This window comes from Coregonus lavaretus (genome assembly GCF_964263955.1).
Source record: "Coregonus lavaretus genome assembly, chromosome: 22".
NCBI classification, from domain to species: Eukaryota; Metazoa; Chordata; class Actinopteri; order Salmoniformes; family Salmonidae; genus Coregonus; species Coregonus lavaretus.
In genome coordinates, this window is record NC_140009.1 from 29,626,055 (window position 1) to 29,643,123 (window position 17,069).

Below are 17,069 nucleotides of genomic sequence, written 5' to 3' on the forward strand. Positions count from 1 at the left end.
GCATTTCACTGTCAGGTCTACACCTGTTGTATTCGGAGCATGTGTCAAATACAATTTGATTTGATTTGATTGGTTCAAACGCATTAAGAAGGAAATAAATTCCACAAATTCACTTTTAACAAGGCACACCTGTTAATTGAAATGCATTCCAGGTGACTACCTCATGAAGCTGGTTGAGAGAATGCCAAGAGTGTGCATAGCTGTCATCAAGGCAAAGGCTGTCTCCTTTGAAGAATCTCAAATATAAAATATATTTTGATTTGTTTAACACTTTTTGGGTTACTACATGATTCCATATGTGTTATTTATTAGTTCTGATGTCTTCACTATTATTCTACAATGTAGAAAATAGTAAAAATAAAGAAAAACCCTTGAATGAGTAGGTGTGTCCAAGCCTTTGACTGGTACTGTATATATATACAGTTGAAGTTGGAAGTTTACATACACCTTAGCCAAATACATTTAAACTCAGTTTTTCACAATTCCTGACATTTAATCCCAGTAGAAATTCCCTGTCTTAGGTCAGTTAGGATCACCACTTTATTTTAAGAATGTGAAATGTCAGAATAATAGTAGAGAGAATGATTTATTTCAGCTTTTATTTCTTTCATCACATTCCCAGTGGGTCAGAAGTTTACATACACTCAATTAGTGTTTGGTAGCATTGCCTTTCAATTGTTTAACTTGGGTCAAACGTTTCGGGTAGCCTTCCACAAGCTTCCCACAATAAATTGGGTGAATTTTGGCCCATTCCTCCTGACAGAGCTTGTGTAACTGAGTCAGGTTTGTAGGCCTCCTTGCTCTCACACGCCTTTTCAATTCTGCCCACAAATGTTCTATAGGATTGAGGTCAGGGCTTTGTGATGGCCACTCTAATACCTTGACTTTGTTGTCCTTAAGCCATTTTGCCACAACTTTGGATGTATGCTTGGGGTCATTGTCCATTTGGAAGACCCATTTGCGACCAAGCTTTAACTTCCTGACTGATGTCTTGAGATGTTGCTTCAATATATCCACATAATTTTCCTTCCTCATGATGCCATCTATTTTGTGAAGTGCACCTGTCCCTCCTGCAGCAAAGCACCCCCACAGCATGATGCTGCCACCCCGTGCTTCACGGTTGGGATGGTGTTCTTCGGCTTGCAAGTCCCCCCTTTTTCCTCCAAACATAATGATGATCATTATGGCCGAACAGTTCTATTTTTGTTTCATTCAGACAAGAGGATATTTCTCCAAAAAGTACGATCTTTGTCCCCATGTGCAGTTGCAAACCGTAATCTGTCTTTTTTATGGTGGTTTTGGAGCAGTGGCTTCTTCCTTGCTGAGCGGCCTTTCAGGTTATGTCGATATAGGACTCATTTTTACTGTGGCTATAGATACTTTTGTACCTGTTTCCTCCAGCATCTTCACAAGGTCCTTTGCTGCTGTTCTAGGATTGATTTGCACTTTTCGCACCAAAGTACGTTCATCTCTAGGAGACAGAATGCGTCTCATTCCTGAGCGGTATGATGGCTGCGTGCTCCCATGGTGTTTATACTTGCGTACTATTGTTTTTACAGATGAACCTGGTACCTTCAGGCGTTTGGAAATTGCTCCCAAGGATGAACCAGACTTGTGGAGGTCTACAATTTTTCTTGGCTGATTTCTTTTGATTTTCCCATGATGTCAAGCAAAGAGGCACTGAGTTTGAAGGTAGGCCTTGAAATACATCCACAGGTACACCTCCAATTGAATCAAATGATGTCAATTAGCCTATCAGAAGCTCATAAAGCAATGACATCATTTTCTGGAATTTTAGCGTATGTAAACTTCTGACCCACTGGAATTGTGATACAGTGAATTATATAAGTGAAATAATCTGTCTGTAAACAATTGTTGGAAAAATTACTTGTGTCATGCACAAAGTAGATGTCCTAACTGACTTGCCAAAACTATAGTTTGTTAACAAGAAATGTGTGGAGTGGTTGAAAAAATTAGTTTTAATGACTCCATCCTAAGTGTATGTAAACTTCCGACTTCAACTGTATATATATATATATACATAAAAGTGATTAAAAAATAAGATTATTATGAATATTGCTAGCAACAACATAATAAACACATTTTGATTTACATACCTACAGTAGAAAAGAGTAGAATATCTTATTTCAAATTACGTGAACAAAAAATTCTAATATTGAGCAAATTACACTAATTGGAGTCAATTACACTCACTGGAGTATTTGACTGTATATCCTTGCCATTATCATTCACCTGAATGTTTTAGCTAACATATGATGGGGGTCCCTGGATTGCCGGTTTGCCTGGGAGGGGGTCCCTGGGCAAGAAAAGGTTGAAGACCACTGATCTAGGCAAAACTGATGCTTTATTAGTACTCCTTCTCTGAGACTGTAAATATGGGCCATGGACTGGTGTAGCACGGTTTTACATTTCTACAGAACATCCTGAAAATCTTCTGATTAGACTCAGGCTGTATGCATCCTAAATAGCACCATATTCCCTGTAGAGTTCACTACTTTTGGACAGAGCCCTATGGGCCCTGGTCAAAAGTAGTGCAATACATAGGGAATAGGGTTCCATTTGGGACGCAACCAAAGACAGGGACAGTATAGGAAGCTGTAACTCACTGTGGAGGAGAGGTGAGCAGCAGCCTTGACATGAAGCAGCTCCTCATATATCACCTCCAGGTCCTCAGCACTACGCTGGCTGGGGCTGCAGAGAGGTCACAATACAGTCCCAGGTTATGACTAGAATAGGATGCTATATGATACGATAGGAGAGGAGAGCAGATAGAATACAATAAAAGTGTTTTGTCCATCTGAGGATGGAAATTTCCCTTTGACTTGAAGAGTAAAACAAACTTGATACAAACACACAGTATAATAAAATGGAACTCACCATTTACGTAAAATCATGGTCAAAAGAGCATCTGGACCAATCTGCAGTAATAACGACAAACCCTCCTGCAGCTCATCGTCTAATTGGTCCTTTTCATTAGTTGTGTGGTTCAGTGAGAGTTTCTCATTGGCTGTGTGATTCAGTGCTTTCTTCTCATTGGTCATGTTGTTCAGTCCAAACTCTGAATCCAGGAAGCGGTAAAATTGTGTGTCTTTGTCATGGAAGTTTAACTCCTGCTTCACTACATTGTGATGATAGGAAACATTGAGTTTGGTTACACTCACAGCAGGGAGTGGTTGATTCTTGAAAAAGTATCATATTTGATAATACATGATGATAATACATTCACTCTGATTAAAGTCTCTTACCATGAACAATGATTCCTTCATCCACCAGGACTTGCCACATGCCAACTGCCTGGCTCCTTGATTGGAAGCATTCGTTTAGCTTCATCAGCCAATCAACAAGCTCTTTCCCCGAACAACATTGTCTGTAAGCGAGAGAGTTAGATTTCTACAAGGAAACGATCTAGTATTTTAATTTCAGAAAGACAAACGCTCAAAGTAATAGTAGTATTTGCAATCATTGACAGGAGCAAGGCTCCATACCTGAAGGTCTTCAGGTGATGCTTTCTGTCTCTGATCAGGCCAGGGTTACGCTCTATCAAGACACTATACACCACCCTGGCTGCCTTCAGAATACGATCCGACAGAAACTACAAGGGGTGAGAGAGAGAGAGAGCGAGAGAGAGAGAAAGAGAAAGCTTATCAAATACTTGATACAGTCAAATGTAGGATATGTACAAATCAAAAGATAATTGGACAATGGACCACTTTCTCTGCCTATCATATGCACACAACCAACATGCCTTTACTTCTGCGTAATTTTCATGATGTGATAAAGACAGGAGATCATATAAATAAAGCGAAATGTGAAATTTCACACAGAAGTTCTTGTTTATCAATAGACACAGTGACAACAGTGACCCACTGTGTAGACTTAGCATGCAGGCAGGAGCTAGAATGAAAAGTGAAAAGCAAGTGGCAGCGGCAGAAAACATAATATTCTGTGAGAAGCATTACAAAAACCATGTGTGATGTCACATACGTCATTTGTGTGAGTGGAGTGTTTTGCTTTGCAGGGGCAAGAGTCCCTAATTGTGTGTGTGGGAGGAAAGCTGGTGAGAACGTGTTATAGAGAGAGTTACTGCACTGCTAAACTCTCCCACACCACACACATAACTGTCTCCTCATCAGAGAGTGAGTGGATGTCACTTGGCTACACTTTGCCTCCTCTCAGCTTCTCCCAGTAGTATCATTTCTAATACACCTCATTTTTTCCATTCCTTCCCCCCTCCTATCTCGCTCCTCTCTGCCATGCTCTACCACCCAAACAGAATATGAAAAAAAAACTAGAGTGTAAAAACTGCATCAACCACTGATGCAGACCAAAGCTTATGTAACTCACAACACATTGGGTCTGTTGCTATGCAGCCTATTTCCTACCATCTCCTGTTTATACGCAACCTCCGTGACAAAACCAATATTACAAACTACTACATATCAATATTTACTGGATTTGTTAATGAACTAGAATGCCTTTTTAGTTTTTACTCCCTTCCACTCAATAGTTTCTTGCTCCTAGTCTTGTGATTCCACGAGGGACTCACACAGTTGCTTGTTTGTTATTGGGCTTCCTTTAGGGTGCTGTTTGTCCAAGGTAGTGGTCTTGAGATTCAGATGGAATTTAACAAAGACCATTTCCTTTAGCTTTTGTCTCCACTTGGCTTGGTGTTGTGGTGGACAGTGCTTTCCTCCCCTCCCCTCCTCTCCCAAAAGCCTGGCCCCTAGCCAGGCCTCAGCCCTTAGCCTGCTCTGGCTGGTGTTGTGGTGGATGGGGCTGCCTGTGAGGCCCTCTCCCCTCTCTCTCCTGTCCCCAAACCCGGCCCCTAGCCTGCCCTGGCCAATGGCTCTGGCTCCAAGCCACTCAGATGAAATTATTGGCTCCTGACCCGTGACTGATCTGCCGACTCCGGCCTCTGCGAAGACAACACAACCTGACAGAACCTGGGGTTCTCATACATTTTTCAGAACCATGTACAAAGCAACGGGGAAACCTGCATGCTAGTTTAAAGTTCACAGAGACACACCTGCTGTGTGAGAAGTTAACTGAGGGGTCCCCCAAACCCACCATCTCTCCCCCTTCATCCACCTGTTTTCCCACAGGCGGTTCTGCTCCCAGACCTAGTGTCTACAGACGGTATGCATCATTCTGAACCTTTCATCCTCTCCACTGGCATCTGCTGTGGAGAGTGGACTGCAGACTGGTCCCAGGGGACCGCAGACTGGCTGTACTGGCTGGAGGTCACCACTATTCCCATGTGCCCTGACTGTTCCCGTGGGACCACTAGCTATCACCATGTTCTCAGCCTGGTCATATCTGACCTCTGACACTGTGATAATAATCTCCAAATGCATAAATCCCCCATCATCATTGCAGCCAGGCTGGCATTTCTACTGTGACTGTGTTCAGTTTGCTATCTTAAACACATTTTCTTAAAACAACAGACCAAAACAGAATGTTTCATACAGTACATCCTGGGTACAGCATGCCACCTACTAAACTTGATCATTGTCAGCAAGTAGCTAAACACACAGGACATAATCACTCATCATCAATCTGTTCGGTTCTGTATATACTGTAAGACCAAAAACTCTAAAACTCTGTGAACTCTGTGATGAACAACTTGACATACACTATCACTGCCTTCCTTGTGTCTGCCCATTGAGAACATGTACAGTACCAGTCAAAAGTTTGGACACACCTAATCATTCAAGGGTTTTTCTTTATTTTTACTATTTTCTACATTGTAGAATAATAGTGAAGACATCAAAACTATGAAATAACACATATGAAATCATGTAGTAACCAAAGAAGTGTTAAACAAATCAAAATATATTTTATATTTGAGATTCTTCGATGTAGCCATCCTTTGTCTTGATGACAGCTTTGCACACTCTTGGCATTCTCTCAACCAGCTTCACCTGGAATGCTTTTCCAACTGTCTTGAAGGAGTTCCCACATATGCTGAGCACATGTTGGCTGCTTTTCCTTCACTCTGCGGTCCAACTCATCCCAAACCAACTCAATTGGGTTGTGGTCGGGTGATTGTGGAGGCCAGGTCATCTGATGCAGCACTCCATCACTCTCCTTCTTGGTCAAATAGCCCTTACACAGACTCGGGGTGTGTTTTGGGTCATTGTCCTGTTGAAAAACAAATGATAGTCCCACTAAGCGCAAACCAGATGGGATGGCGTATCACTACAGAATGCTGTGGTAGCCATGCTGGTTAAGTGTGCCTTGAATTCTAAATAAATCACAGACAGTATCACCAGCAAAGCACCCCCACACCATCACACCTCCTCCTCCATGCTTCACGGTGGGAACCACACATGCGGAGATCATCCATTCACCTACTCTGCATCTCACAAAGACACAGCAGCTGGAACCAGAAATTTCAAATTTGGACTCATCAGACCAAAGGACACATTTCCAGCGGCCTAATGTCCTTTGCTCATATTTCTTGGCCCAAGCAAGTCTCTTCTTCTTATTGGTGTCCTTTAGTAGTGGTTTCTTTGCAGCAATTCGACCATGAAGGCCTGATTCACACAGTCTCCTCTGAACAGTTGATGTTGAGATGTGTCTGTTACTTGAACTCTGTGAAGTATTTATTTGGGCTGCAATTTCTGAGGCTGGTAACTCTAATGAACATATCCTCTGCAGCAGAGGTAACTCTGGGTCTTCATTTCCTGTGGCAGTCCTCATGAGAGACAGTTTCATCATAGCGCTTGATGGTTTTTGCGACCGCACTTGAAGAAACTTTAAAAGTTATTGACATTTTCCTGATTGACTGACCTTCTTACATTTTTGACATTTTTGTCATTTAGCAGACGCTCTTATCCAGAGCGACTTACAGTAGTGAGCTCTTACATTTTCATACTTTTTTCGTACTGGTCCCCCGTACTTGTCTTAAAGTAATGATGAACTGTCATTCCCCTTTGCTTATTTGAGCTGTTCTTGCCATAATATGTACTTGGTCTTTTACCAAATAGGGCTATCTTCTGTATACCACCCCTACCTTGTCACAACTGATTGGCTCAAACGCATTAAGAAGGAAAGAAATTCCACAAATGAACTTTTAACAAGGCACACCTGTTATTAAAATGCATTCCAGATGACTACCTCATGACGCTGGTTGAGGGAATGCCAAGAGTGTGCAAAGCTGTCATCAAGGCAAAGGGTGGCTACTTTTAAGAATCTCAAATATATAATATATTTTGATTTGTTTAACACTTTTTGGGTTACTACATCATTCCATATGTGTTATTTCATAGTTTTGATGTCTTCACTATTATTCTACAATGTAGAGAATAGTAAAAATAAAGAAAAACCCTTGAATGAGTAGGTGTGTCCAAACTTTTAACTGGTACTGTCATCTAAACATGTCATCTAGGGCAGTGGTTTTCAACGGGTGTGCCGTGGCAAAAACTTTCCCTAATCTTGATTATTTTTTGGAACACACTTATAAACAGGACCTGTGAAATGCACATGGAATTTTGACTTGGGCACACCAGTGCCACTCAGATAAATACATTGTTTATCATATATCCTGATGCCTAGTCCCCTATACATGTCTACCTCTATCACTATGGACTATACTCAATGTGTTAGTATAGGCAGAAGGAGCTCCCTGATTTTTCCAAATGCATGCATCAGGTTACAGAGTAAACAGTTTTCCCTCAAGTGTGCCAGTGCTGGTGAATGACATACTGTATGTCCTGTAGAAGTGCCCTCTCTTTCTCACACTGCTCTCTCTGACGTTTCAGGTCCGGAACAGGTTGACTATGTACTTTAGATAAACATTATTGACACACTTTCTTATGGCGACCAAGTCAAAGTCTGCCTTTGAATGTTATGTCTGTGTTTGAATGGTGTAGTATCACAAAAGGAACATATGGGCCTGTTAAAATGGTTTGTATATTTGTGGGTGGGTTGGTTTGTCTCTGACAATAACTAATGTGGTCTGTGGTTATGGCCTTTCCTCACAGACTTTATTTCATTTTATAACTACACTTGAATAAAGTCACTTCATTACCTTCATTCTCTGGCTCAGTGAGAGTAACTGTTTCAATCACTGAGTGTGATGTGTGGGTTTACTATACTTGTGTCTGTGTTAAATAGTGTAAAGTTTCCACTAGTTTTGAAAGTTTCCTCTGTGGGCGAGTCTACAGTCTCCCTCTGTGCTGTGACCTTGGTGGGCTTTGTTCTCTCCTCTTCTGTTCTCTCTGGAACATGACTGTACCTGGAGTGAGGGATGGAGCAACACACAGAGGAGCTGTATGAACTGCATCTCACATCCAACTCTCTATACAGACAAGACAACGTCAGACTTTCTAAGGGGTTATTGTTTCCAACAAGTAGACTTCCTCCCCCACTTCAGAAATAGCAAGTTACAGCACTGGATAATTTTTTTCTTTATTCAAAACACGAAGTGCCAATTTAGGTAAAAAGACCTGACGGCATTGACGAGAAGTTTATCTTAACTGTGTGAATATACCTAGCACCAAACCCCAAACAGCCTTTTTCAAAAATGGATTAAATTGTTATTTCTCCTCATCAATCTACACACAATACCCCATAATGACAAAGCCAAAAAAGGTTTTTAGAATCTTTTGCAAATGTAAAAAAAAAAATATATATATATATATATCACATTTACGTAAGTATTCAGACCCTTTAGTCAGTACTTTGTTGAAGTACCTTTGGCAATGATTACAGCTTCAAGTCTTCTTGGGTATGATGCTACAAGCTTGGCACACCTGTATTTGGGGAGTTTCTCCCATTCTTCTTTGCAGATCCTCTCAAGCTCGGTCAGGTTGGATGGGGAGCGTTGCTGCACAGCTATTTTCAGGTCTCTCCAGAGATGTTCGATCGGGTTCAAGTCCAGGCTCTGGCTGGGCCACTCAAGGACATTCAGAGACTTGTCCCGAAGCCACTCCTACGTTGTCTTGGCTATGTGCTTAGGGTCGTTGTCCTGTTGGAAGGGGAACCTTCGCTCCAGTCTGAGGTCCTGAGCACTCTGGAGCAGGTTTCATCAAGGATCTCTTTGTACTTTGCGCCATTCATCTTTCCCTCGATCCTGACTAGTCTCCCAGTCCCTGCCGCTGAAAAACATCCCCACAGCATGATGCTGCCACCACCATGCATCACGATAGGGATGGTGCCAGGTTTCCTCCAGACGTGATGCTTGGCATTCAGGCCAAAGAGTTCAATCTTGGATAATCTTGTTTCTCATGGTCTGAGAGTCCTTTAGGTGCCTTTTGGCAAACTCCAAGCGGGCTGTCATGTACCTTTTACTGAGGAGTGGCTTCCATCTGGCCACTCTACCATAAAGGCCTGATTGGTAGAGTGCTGCAGAGATGGTTGTCATTCTGGAAGGTTCTCCCATCTCCACAGAGGAACTCTAGAGTTCTGTCAGAGTAACCATCGGGTTTATGGTCACCTCCCTGACCAAGGACCTTCTCCCCCGATTGCTCAGTTTGGTCTGGCGGCCAGCTATAGGAAGAGTCTTGGTGGTTCATAACTTCTTCCATTTAAGAATGATGGAGGCCACTGTGTTCTTGGGGACCTTCAATGCTGCAGAAATGTTTAAGTACCCTTCCCCAAATCTGTGCCTCGACACAATCCTGTCTCGGAGCTCTACGGACAATTCCTTCGACCTCATGGCTTGGTTTTTGCTCTGACATGCACTGTCAACTGTGGGACCTTATATCGACAGGTGTGTCCCTTTCCAAATCATGTCCAATCAATTGATTTACCACAGGTGGAATCCAATCAAGTTGTAGAAACATCTCAAGGATGATCAATGGAAACAGGATGCACCGGAGCTCAATTTAGAGTTTCATAGCAAAGGGTCTGAATACTTATGTAAATACATTTGCAAACATTTCTAAAAACCTGTTTTTGCTTTAACATTATGGGGTATTGTGTGTAGATAGATGGGGGGGAAAAATAATGTAATCAATTTTAGAATAAGGCTATAACATAACAAAATGTGGAAAAAGTCAAGGGGTCTGAATACTTTACGCACTGTATATTTCCTCGCCATCAACATTTGAAAATAAATAGTCCTCTAGCCATCGATTTTGACATTTTCGATGCTCCCTGACTCTCTAGCTTTAGTTTGGATGACTGTTAGCAAGCTGGACAGAGTGAAGAGACTATAAAATTAGGTCAATTATAATTTTTACAGTTTCTATTTGGTTTTAGTCATTTCAATGTCAATTAAGATTGTTTCCCCCCGCTTCCAAAAAATGTCAAACTAAAAAAACATTATTTAAAAAAAAAACTCAAACCACCCTTGGGCCAGATTGAATCGGCTCGCAGGCCTTGAGTTTGACACGTGCTCTAAACACATAAAAAACAAGAACAACAACTAGCAACCAAACAAAGCACCATAAGAACAACAACTAGCAACCAAACAAAGCACCATCACCGCCATGATGTTACGAAGAACAAGCCTGGAACTAACAAAGCCAACCTCCCTGTAGCCTCGCTACTGTTCTCCCATTAGCTACAAGGCCTGCATCCTCTCTCCCCTTTCCTAAATACACACAGCACTCACACAGTAAAGCCCTTGGGAAGTTAGGAACATTCCAAGGCTGACTGGATATTTATTAAAGATACTCCCTACATGTTAAGTGCAGAACAAAACATAGACCTGAACTCAACTTTAATGTTGTATAGGCCTAGTTACTGGCATTGATCTTCTACTGTGTTTTCATTGTTCCTGCAGCAGAAGACAACACTGTTCCACAGTTTTTATTCCTGGAGATTCTGGATGCATCAAAGCAAGACTGGCTGTGTGTGTGTGTGTCTGTGTGTGCGCGTGCGAGTGTGTGTGTGTGTCTGCCTGACTGTGTGTATGTATATTGGGCAAAATAATGCCAGTCAGGAATGGGTCTGTCTTTCCATTTCAACTCCGTTATCAGGCTATTTTCTCCTGTGAGGGGGCTGTTGAAGGAGCAGTTAGATAAAGGAGTGAGAGGGTTGGGTCTGATCTGGTCAGGCAGGGGGGTAGTGGGGGCCGGAAAGAGGGGGGGGGGGGGGGGGGGCAGTTAGCTAGCTGTGGATCTTGGAGTGTCCTTTAGACTCCTTGTGACTGCTGTGCTCGCCTGGATTGGAATGTGTTTTTAAAGACTCCACTGCTCAAGCAGTGATGGAGGTTATTAGGAACCCAAAAAGAACAGGCTCAGCAGTTACAGAGGATGCCAACGCTGCAACAACAAAGGCTGGCGCAGTGCCTAAAAGTGCCAAGGAAAAACAGTTAGCTGGAAATACAGCCTGAAGGCCATGTCCGATGTCAACAGGTTGTGGTTGACATTTAACTGAGATGACTAAAATCGTTGTAGAATGTCATTATGCTCATACATTGGATCATCATATTGAGGCAAACTGTATGTTGAAGGTCTTGGGAGTCTTAGAATTTCACATGGCACACTGTGGGGCGTTATATGATGTAATATTACATAAATGAATAACGACAAATGTTTAACCCTAAGTACGTATAGCTTCAAGAGTACTATATTTACTTACTTGAACTTCCATTCACCATTTCTACTATGCTGAAGTGGTGTTTCTATGGTGTAACAGATGATTTGAGGGTGAGGTCAAAATGGCCAACATAAAGATTGTGATTCATCAGAAGATTAATCAGAAGCCAGAGCAGATTGATTAAGGTCTAAGACTAGCTGTAGGGATGTGAAGTACTACTGTACTGTGTGTTTGTGTGTGTCAGGGTTGGGCTCAATTAGAATTGAAGTCAGTCAATTCACAAAGTAAACTAAAATAATATAATATAAAAATGTAATTCAAACTGAGCCCAACCCTGGTGTGTGTGTGGCACTGTCCCTGACTGGCATACTACGTACCTGCTTAATGATGTCCTGTGTGTCAATGGCCTCTGGCAGTGGGGTCTATGGGAAAGCGGGAGAGAAATAAACATCATCTACTATTACATAATTTCACTATTCCATCATAGAGGTTCACATCCAGTTCAGAAGGCCTATAATATCAATGCATTGCTGAATAAAAAAGCCTATTATATATTATGGCTCCCTCTCATAGGCATTCCAACAGAACTGGCTAAACTGGTTGTTCTCAGAAACCATTGGGTGGGACCAGAAAGATAGATTGAATCTGAAATATTCTAATGTCTAATGAGATACATACTATTGTGTTCAGTTTGTTTTCAGTTAGGTTTTTCTATATGTCTACTGGTTAAGGCAATATATGTCCTAAACCAGATGATATATGGGCAAACCCTCCTCTCAACTCATCAACACTATCCTGTAGCCTAATTCCTACTTCCTCTTTTGTTGTTTTATAACTCTTATTTTATGATTCACTGACAGCCTTGTGTTCCCAAGCCAGCTGTTAAGTTGCATGACATGGATGGACTCTGCTGGCTGAGGTGTCAGAGGAGTACACAGTCATTTACAAGGGCTTTGTTTCAGGCCATTCTCTCCTGTATCTTTCCAGGTCTTGTTAACTGGTGAGTGCTTAGTGCCTTGCCTTGAGGGCCACTCAGAAGAAAATAGATTATATAAGCTACAGGCCCCACGTTTTCACTGGGTCGCGGTGTGGGATCGCCAGCTCAATTGCTGAGAAATAGAAATATGGAAAGTGACGAAGATATTGTCATCTCTTCTCTCCTTGTGTGGGAGCGTTATTGATGCCCTTGGGTATCAAATGCAGCTAGAAGAAAAATGTTTGAACAGATCATTTTTCCCTCAGCTCCATTTGCAGTCAAGAAAAGAATGAAGTATTCGTCTTCTATCCCCTTTTCTTATTATTGTACTAGATTGTGTTTCTTCTCTTAGTTCAGGTGTACAATGGCTCCTAGCGTGGAGACCTCTCCACCCTTCCTTTCTGTTGACAGAGTAAACTGTGCTGGTCTGTCCTACTGCCAACACTGTCACATGATCCCAACCAAGGGACTGCATATTGCCCTTTTCAGCTGTTAGCCAACTCTATAAAATAGACTTAAGTCTCTCTTATATGTTTTGTCGCTCATGCTCTCTCTCTGCCATGCTCAGAGCAGCAAAACCTTGGCTGATGTAGCATCACACAGACATACCTGTAGGCTATAGTGACTTTGTTTATTTTCCTTGGAGAAGCCCTTGCATCTTAGAAAACAACTCAAGGAAACAAAGTTGAAGGGCTGGCAGCAGTATGGGGCATGCAGTGGAAAATACCAGATGCCATGTCCTGTCCCTCTAGTCAAGAAGTGCCCTTCTTGCTACGTACCTCTCATTATGAGGACCTCTATGAATCTGAGGCATTTTGTCCTGTTTATCTCCAGGAGTCACCACCACCCCAGCACTGGTATGCATTGCAATAAGCAGGTACACTGGGGTACAGAACTTATTAGTATCTATTAATTATAGAAAAATGACTCTGTCTGCATTGCTACTAGTGGTGGTATCTGACCACACATGTCATGTTTGTCTTAATTAACTAGAGTTAGCTGGCGCCCAGTGTGAAGCCAGTTTAATTGGGTCTAATGTTGTTGCATGCCGCCTCTGCATTCCAGAAACATCATCAAACAGACACAAGGATGATGTGAAGCCGCAGATGCTTTAGGAATAATGATGTTTGCCTGATCATCTAAGGCATGGAGCATTGTACTATGGTTCTAATAAGGCCAACTGAACTCAATCTCCATTCTAAGCCTATTATTTTATATTTCCGTGTCTTACTGTATTATCAATGTAATAAGTGTATTTACCACAGGAGGCTGCTGAGGGGAGAACGGCTGTCACGATCGTCTGAAGGAGCGGACCAATACGCAGCGCGTGGAGTGAACATGATGACTTTATTTAAATAAAGCAACCACGAAAAACAACAAAATACGATACATGAAGTTCTATACTGAAATACGACTAACAGCAACAAAGAAACAATAACCCACAAAACAAAGGAGAAAACACACAGAATATATATGGCTCCCAATCAGAGATAACGAGCCGACAGCTGACACTCGTTACCTCCGATTGGGAGTCATTAACCAATCACCACTACATACAAACAAAATGAAACTCACCCATCCCCAACACCACCAAATGAGATACACCCTGGCTCACATAAACAAGTCCTAGAGCCAGAGTGTCACAGTACCCCCCCCTAAAGGTGCGAACTCCGGGCGCACCAACATCAGGACTAGGGGAGGGTCTGGGTGGGCGTCTGTCCATGGTGGCGGCTCTGGCCCCGGTCGTGATCCCCACCCCACCACAGTCACAACCTGCTTCGGTAGCCTCCTCCCAATGACCACCCTCCAACTAACCCCACCTGGACTAAGGGGCAACACCGGACTAAGGGGCAGCATCGGCCTAAGGGGCAGCACCGGGATAAGGGGCAGCACCGGGACAAGGGGCAGCACCGGGACAAGGGGCAGCACCGGACTAAGGGGCCGCACCGGGCTAAGGGGCAGCACCGGACTAAGGGGCAGCACCGGGCTAAGGGACCGCACCTGACTAGATGGCGGATCCTGGCTGGCTGGCTCTCGCGGATCCTGGCGGGACGGCTCTGGCGGATCCTGGCGGGACGGCTCTGGCGGATCCAGGCTGGACGGCTCTGGCGGATCCCGGCGGGACGGCTCTGGCGGATCCCGGCGGGACGGCTCTGTCGGATCCAGGCTGGACGGCTCTGGCGGATCCTGGCGGGACGGCTCTGGCGGATCCAGGCTGGACGGCTCTGGCGGATCCCGGCGGGACGGCTCTGGCAGATCCCGGCGGGACGGCTCTGGCGGATCCAGGCTGGACGGCTCTGGCGGATCCTGGCTGGACGGCTCTGGCGGATCCTGGCGGGACGGCTCTGGCGGATCCAGGCTGGACGGCTCTGGCGGATCCCGGCGGGACGGCTCTGGCGGATCCCGGCGGGACGGCTCTGTCGGATCCCGGCTGGACGGCTCTGGCGGATCCCGGCTGGACGGCTCTGGCGGATCCCGGCTAGACGGCTCTGGCGGATCCTGGCTGGACGGATCTGGCTGCTCATGGCTGGCTGACGGATCTGGCTGCTCATGGCTGGCTGACGGATCTGGCTGCTCATGGCTGGCTGACGGATCTGGCTGCTCATGGCTGGCTGACGGATCTGGCTGCTCATGGCTGGCTGACGGATCTGGCTGCTCATGGCTGGCTGACGGATCTGGCTGCTCATGGCTGGCTGACGGATCTGGCTGCTCATGGCTGGCTGACGGATCTGGCTGCCCATGGCTGGCTGACGGGTCTGGCTGCTCATGGCTGGCTGACGGATCTGGCTGCTCATGGCTGGCTGACGGGTCTGGCTGCTCATGGCTGGCTGACGGGTCTGGCTGCTCATGGCTGGCTGACGGATCTGGCTGCTCATGGCTGGCTGACGGATCTGGCTGCTCATGGCTGGCTGACGGATCTGGCTGCTCATGGCTGGCTGACGGATCTGGCTGCTCATGGCTGGCTGACGGATCTGGCTGCTCATGGCTGGCTGACGGATCTGGCTGCTCATGGCTGGCTGACGGATCTGGCTGCTCATGGCTGGCTGACGGATCTGGCTGCTCATGGCTGGCTGACGGGTCTGGCTGCTCATGGCTGGCTGACGGGTCTGGCTGCTCATGGCTGGCTGACGGGTCTGGCTGCTCATGGCTGGCTGACGGATCTGGCTGCTCATGGCTGGCTGACGGATCTGGCTGCTCATGGCTGGCTGACGGATCTGGCTGCCCATGGCTGGCTGACGGATCTGGCTGCTCATGGCTGGCTGACGGATCTGGCTGCTCATGGCTGGCTGACGGATCTGGCTGCTCATGGCTGGCTGACGGGTCTGGCTGCTCATGGCTGGCTGACGGATCTGGCTGCTCATGGCTGGCTGACGGATCTGGCTGCTCATGGCTGGTTGACAGATCTGGCTGCTCATGGCTGGCTGATGGTGCTGGCTGGGAGGCTGGCGGTGGAGGCGGACCCCAGCCTCGGATTGCAGTCATCACCTCCAGCAGGGCGGCTCCCATCTGCAGGAGCTGCTCTTTCTGGTCCCGAACCTGAGCTTCCAGTCTAGTATGGGCTGCGTCGGCTCCTGCTGATTCCATAGCAGGTGTATGATTCTGTCTGGCGGAAGGCTCTAGCGGCTCCGATCTGGCGGACGGCTCTGAAGGCTCATGGCAGACGGACGGCTTTGCAGGCTCAGTACAGACGGGCGGCTTATGCAGCGCTTGGCAGACGGGCAGTTCAGACGCCCTAGGGCAGACGGCAGACTCTGGCCGGCTGGCGACGCACATCGTGGACCTGGTGCGTGGAGTAGGAACAGGCCGGTCCATACCGGGAACACACACCAATGGCCTTAACTGCGGATCAGGAACGGGCCGGACCGGACTGGTAACACACTTCAGTCTCTCATGCCGTGCCACAACAACTTCCCTCCTTCCACTCGCCAATGGCTCCCGTACTCCGTTAGCCTTCTCTCCTTTTCTCCCTGTGGCAGCCTCCTGCTGCCCAGCTGCCCAAGCCATGTGCCCCCCCCAAAAAATTTCTTGGGGTTGCCTCTCTTCCACGGGCTTCCAGCCTCACCTTCGCGCTGCCTCCTCGTACCACCTCCTCTCAGCTTTGGCTGCCTCCAGCTCTTCACGAGGGAGGCGATATTCTCCCGGTTGTGCCCAAGGACCCTTTCCATCCAATATCTCCTCCCATGTCCATGAATCCTTGACAGGTGGATACTGTTGCCGCTTGACACGCCGCTTGGTCCTTTGAGGGTGGGTTATTCTGTCACGATCGTCTGAAGGAGCGGACCAATACGCAGCGCGTGGAGTGAACATGATGACTTTATTTAAATAAAGCAACCACGAAAAACAACAAAATACGATACATGAAGTTCTATACTGAAATACGACTAACAGCAACAAAGAAACAATAACCCACAAAACAAAGGAGAAAACACACAGAATATATATGGCTCCCAATCAGAGATAACGAGCCGACAGCTGACACTCGTTACCTCCGATTGGGAGTCATTAACCAATCACCACTACATACAAACAAAATGAAACTCACCCATCCCCAACACCACCAAATGAGATACACCCTGGCTCA

At 45.5% G+C, this 17,069-nt stretch overlaps 1 protein-coding gene across 1 annotated transcript in view; it reads right to left on the bottom strand.

Annotated features, from left to right (window-relative positions):
* Window positions 1-17,069, bottom strand: part of LOC311149338 (rap guanine nucleotide exchange factor 3-like) — a gene marked incomplete at its 5' end in the record, with an annotated part of 43,449 nt that overhangs the window by 13,809 nt on the left and 12,571 nt on the right. Inside the window, 5 exons of the mRNA XM_084186494.1 lie at window positions 2,628-2,712; window positions 2,899-3,139; window positions 3,267-3,388; window positions 3,507-3,613; window positions 11,889-11,933. Coding sequence (XP_084042620.1) covers window positions 2,628-2,712; window positions 2,899-3,139; window positions 3,267-3,388; window positions 3,507-3,613; window positions 11,889-11,933 — 600 coding nt within the window. The remainder of the gene's footprint in view (window positions 1-2,627; window positions 2,713-2,898; window positions 3,140-3,266; window positions 3,389-3,506; window positions 3,614-11,888; window positions 11,934-17,069) is intronic.